This window comes from Montipora foliosa, chromosome 9 (assembly GCF_036669935.1).
Source record: "Montipora foliosa isolate CH-2021 chromosome 9, ASM3666993v2, whole genome shotgun sequence".
Classification (NCBI taxonomy): domain Eukaryota; kingdom Metazoa; phylum Cnidaria; class Anthozoa; order Scleractinia; family Acroporidae; genus Montipora; species Montipora foliosa.
The window spans coordinates 17,047,106-17,052,273 of record NC_090877.1 but is presented as its reverse complement, the minus strand read 5'-3'; the positions used below and the strand labels follow the sequence as shown (position 1 = coordinate 17,052,273).

Here is a 5,168-nt window from a genome sequence, read left to right as displayed (position 1 = left end):
ACTGCGGTAGCACAAGTAAACTAGGCACAACTGCGGGACTGCGGTAGCAGCTTTCTAAGGTTCAATGTAAGTGACTGCGGGACTGCGGTAGCAGCTTTCTAAGGTTCAATGTAAGTGAGGGGGTATTCTAGAATCAAGCCCAAAAAAACATCAATTTTTTATTAGAGTTCACACAAAATGCAATTAGCATTGGCGATGGGTTCAGTAATAATGCGTGATATCTTTCAAAGGTGAAGTGTGGACGTTGTGGAATGGTTCTTTGGGTATGAATGAAAGCTATAGAAATCTTCAAGTAGACCCACACTGCGTATACGAATAATTGTTTTCGTGCCAATTGCAAGAAAAATTAAAATTATTCAAGTTAAATCTCAAGTGTGTAACCGCAAATGGGGAGTCGATCACAACCCAGGGTAAACCCAACCCAAGCCGTAACCCCAAGGTTCCCCATGGGCAAGAGGTCTAGTGTAACCGCACCTATTGAAATCCAGTTCATTAAATTTTTGACAGAAATGCATAAAACGATGATTAAATGAAATGATAACGCAGTTCTCAGGCGACATTCGAAGGGGAAGAATTAGACGACAACACAATGGCCAAATATTGGATGGAAATTTTCACTCTTTTCACGTTGTTTGCTCCTAACATCGCTCAATGGTAAGTTGATAGTCTGGAAACTACAGTGTATTTCATAATAAGTATAAAATAGGGTTACTACTTTAGAAGATAAGTAGCCTTTCTTTTTAAACTGGCTATTCAGAGAGCTCGAAGCTGCCCTCTCAGCAGAGTATATGTTGTCGGTCAAATCCGAGCTCAGGTTTAATCCGTTTTTGTCTAGGTTAAATTGGTGATCCTCATTTTACATAGGTTGAATATGAACTCTGCCTCCGAAAAGGATTGAAAACACTTATACCTTCCCTCAATTAAGCTCTGTCTTACGTATCTCTGAACATATCTTCTTGATTTTTCGTATCATCTTATCGGTTTCTGTATTCATACACTTATCCATTCAGTCTCAACATCACAACATAGAAGGGAACACAAAGAACTGTACTATGCACTTACCGATACTCGAACACGAACCCACTGACCATTTAGATTTATAGCTGTGTCCTCACCACTACATTACAACGACGAACATGACAACCTAACACAGTTCTTATCCGTATTTACTTAATAATAAGTCAATTGACATTCATGTCTAAGAAACCAAAACTTAGGCTTAATTTAGGCTCCAAAAAAAGTTTCTTCAATTCAGTCTGAGTGTGGATTCAACCTCGGTTAAATAACAGGTAACAACGAATTCAATCTGAGAATGGATTTTACCGCCAACATATATACTCAGGTCGGTTACCAAGAAGTTCGACTTCGAAAATGAGCAATTTGGTAAACGACCATCATTTGCATGCTCGAGGAATCTCCACAAAGGGTGAAGAAAATTCTTAAGACCTGTAAATTTAAGGTAGTTCATGATTGTTCTGCTATCGATATTTAAGAAGAGTTATGTTGGGCTTCCTTACGAGTTTCGTGTACTGGTTGAGGATCATTTCAAGTTGAAAGATGACCATATTAAAATTCAATGACATATACAACAGGGGCACCCAACGAGAATATAGTTAAAAACCACTTAAACATAGCATTGTTAAACGTATTTTACTATTTAAACGGTAGATATAGGCATATTTTTATCCCCTAAAAATTTTTCATCTGTTCCGATTCCCTAGCTGAAAGTCTCAGTAGTGATCCGAAAATTATAGGGATCAAAACTTACCTTTTCGAGAATTTCAGCCAGAAAAAAGGCTCCCGAAAATTCTAGGTGACCTTTTTTGGATGAAAATTCGTTAAAAATGGGCAATTATACCATATTTTAGATCATCGAAAATCCTAGGAAAGGCATGCAAGTAAGGAATTCTACAACAAATGTTCCGAAAATTCTAGATCTCAAATCGTCTTCCGAACAGATATTTTCCGAAAATTGACGTTGGTTGCCCCTAATACAAGTGACACTTCGAGTACAAATCTATACAGCTCGGCATTGAACTTCGATATGGCTGATTCTACTAAACTGCATTGTTCGTCCTTGCTTATTGCAATTTCCTTTAGTTTTTGGAGCGCCCTTATCTCGTAATTGCACGCTTGTTTTTAGAGTCTCTATTTCATTTGTTTTCAATATTGTCATTATTAGCGAGACAGGTTTGCCGGCAAGGCAGTCCAACAGGGCAACAAACTCCTCAATGAAGCTGGCGGAATATTTGTCAACAGAGTACGACAACGCGGTCAGGCCAAACTGCGGATCAGGTGAATTTGCTGGAAAGCGTTTGTGGTAAAATCTTACTTCTATTGCGGAAAAAAAGTCTGAAAACTGTGAAAAAGTCCAGGCGATTTTGATGATTCTTAGCTGTGGTGTTGAAATGTAAGAAATACTATCATATAGCAAATTGAAGTCCAGCAATTAAATGGGATTTGAACCCGATGTTTTCGGGTCGTGCTTTTTATTGATAATTACTTAAAATGTCGCTGTCCGTTTGCCCGAGAGTCATTTCTTCATTTCATCTATCACAAAAAAAAAAAAACAAGATAGATATCGCTAAAAAAGATCACTGTTATGAAGCGACATGGGTCGCGAGTTTTCTTCTAAGGGCTCGCTTTCGCTAGCGAGGAAATAAAAGCATAGACACTGGAAATACACGCAAATTCAGTGGGTAGCGTCTTGATTATCATCATCATCATCATGTTTTTATTTACTGCCGGATTTAAGAGTATACGTAGCTTGGTGTAGCTAGTATCTTCTAGCGTTTACCCTCCAGACCATGATACACCGCAGAGGACAGACCATAACATCGTCCCAATTCCGTGCCCCGCTATTTGCAAATCTGAGTGTATGGGTTTGTTACGTCCCACAGGTTTATGAACATTGAAGGGTTGTGAGACGGGGCGTACGATCCATAGTACGAAAATAAAGAAACTAAAGAAAGTGAACAACTCGGTGTATGTTACGTTGCTTGTGCTTATCATGCTTGTATGGCTCGTGAACACCGGCCTTAAACCTTTTGCTGCTAGCTAAGAAATGCATATGCAATAGACCGATTTCGATATATTGAAATTCAGTCCTAGAGAAAAGACATCATCTCGAAGTTGTGGGGAATAAAGATCCGGATTTGTATGAGTTTATTCCCCAGAGCCTCGAGATGATGCCTTTTGTTTTCGACTGAATTTTAATATATGGAAATTGGTCTATTATCGGTTAATGGTTCCAAAATAAACGAATTTTCTAACATATCGGCAAATGCCGGTTGGCCCGAAAAAGGGCGTCTTGAAATACGGAGATCTTGGTATCGAGTACCTCCATGACCTCTTTTTGGAAATGTCCCACGTAATAGCCCACTTTCCATATGTTAAAATTCAGTCCGAAACAAAAGGCATCATCTCGAGGCTCTGGGGAATAAACTCGTACAAATCCTTATATTTATTCCCCAGAGCCTCGAGATGATGCCTTTTGTTTCGGACTGAATTGTGGTCTATTCTCCGTTTAACTTCTCGGCTGCCGTGCTTTTAAATCCCCAAACTCTACCCTTTTGCGGCCTTGAGTAAAGTGATGTGGTGGAGATGATGTAACCTCTTTTATAGTTTCATTTGCATATACCGCAGGGTATTAACTACCAATGCAACTGAAGTTCGCATAGTTTGTCGGTTTTTAGTGTCTCACAGGGTTTTGAACATTAAAGGTTGTGAGACGGGGCCTACTGTTTACTGTTGAAAATTTGAGAGAGTCTGACCATATGCATTCTCGACCCAGAGGTAATTAAAAACTTGAAGCAGCACTTTCCCCTCAGTTATATTAAGACCCAGCACTGTTGATCTTGGTTCCAGCTTGATAGTCCGAAGTGCAACAAACGGGGTCAACTGGTGGGCGGTTGAGATTCTTTATTAACTCTATTACTTCGTTTATAGAAATTCCCTGAAAATCCAATAAGGAGAGCAATCAAATAAGTATGATTTTATTATTTTATTTCTTACATTCTTATGCATATGTATTAGGCAAACCTACGGAGGTTTTCATCGACATTTACGTGGTGTCATTTGGAAACATTATGGAAATGAACATGGTAAGAGACCAATAATCACTAACAGGAACTCAAAATTAGGGGCATCCACGTTCCGAACTGTGTTTGTACACCCACATAGGATTAAAAGCGCTATTTTTGTAACGACATGTACATTCGCGTTTTCTCCCCACCCACCCATCCTAATGTTAATCTAATTAAGTGGCTTTGACATAGAAATGAGTGTTTTATCGTGATTATTAAACCACTTCTTGTGTAGTGAAGAGCCGGTAACAGGAGACTTAAAATAATCTGGTCAACTCCCCTGCTGTTTGACGTGGCCTTGACATCTGAACGCTGCATTATGAGCTCCAGGCCATCAATAGTAATAATTTGACCGAGACCCAATCCTTATCTTAACATGACAGTTGACAAACGTCAGAAAGTGCACTCCTCACCGCAAAAAAGATACAAATATCCTAAAAAATTTAAAAATTACAAGAACGCTAACGTTAAAACTGCTGAATTAAATACATAGTTGGCGCTTAGGCTTAAAGTGGTACTACGACCAAAAAAACAATTCTTTTTTTTCTTTGGATTTCAAAACTATGTTAACTAAACACTAACTGACGCAAGTTTTAAGTTTAAGTTTAAATTACTAACTTTAAAATCTTGAGAGAGCTGGGTCGAGGAGAAAATGACGTCAAAGACTCACTAGTTTAAGAATGCAATGCGTGTGTACGCGGCCGAATTAATATGCAGCACGGGAGTTTCGGGCTTTCAGACTTTTAAACCCGTATTTTGCATATGTAATAAATTGCGTTTACACGCTGAAATTTTAAACTAGTGAGTAAATGACGTCATTTTCTTTAGATCCAACCCTCTGAGGTCCATTCGGCCAGTTTTGAACGTGAATAATGGCGGACCGTGAAATCCAAAACTTACACTTAAAATAAACAGCCTTTGGATAAAACTCAAACCTCAAAATTTTGCCAGTTAGGTGATAAGCAAACACGCTTTCAAAATCTGAAGAAAAAAAGAAAATGATTTTTTGATCATAGTACCACTTTAAAGTGCCCGTAACCTCCCTCAAAATGTTTTGTTTCAGAAAAGTCAAATTTCAACCCC

The 5,168-nt window shown here is 38.6% G+C and overlaps 1 protein-coding gene across 1 annotated transcript in view; it reads left to right on the top strand.

Annotated features, from left to right (window-relative positions):
- Positions 1 to 541: 541 nt before the first annotated feature.
- Positions 542 to 5,168, top strand: part of LOC137970908 (gamma-aminobutyric acid receptor subunit alpha-6-like) — a 20,228-nt gene continuing 15,601 nt past the window's right edge. Inside the window, exons 1-3 of the mRNA XM_068817566.1 lie at positions 542 to 654; positions 2,183 to 2,295; positions 4,036 to 4,103. Coding sequence (XP_068673667.1) covers positions 590 to 654; positions 2,183 to 2,295; positions 4,036 to 4,103 — 246 coding nt within the window. The 5' untranslated portion in view covers positions 542 to 589. The remainder of the gene's footprint in view (positions 655 to 2,182; positions 2,296 to 4,035; positions 4,104 to 5,168) is intronic.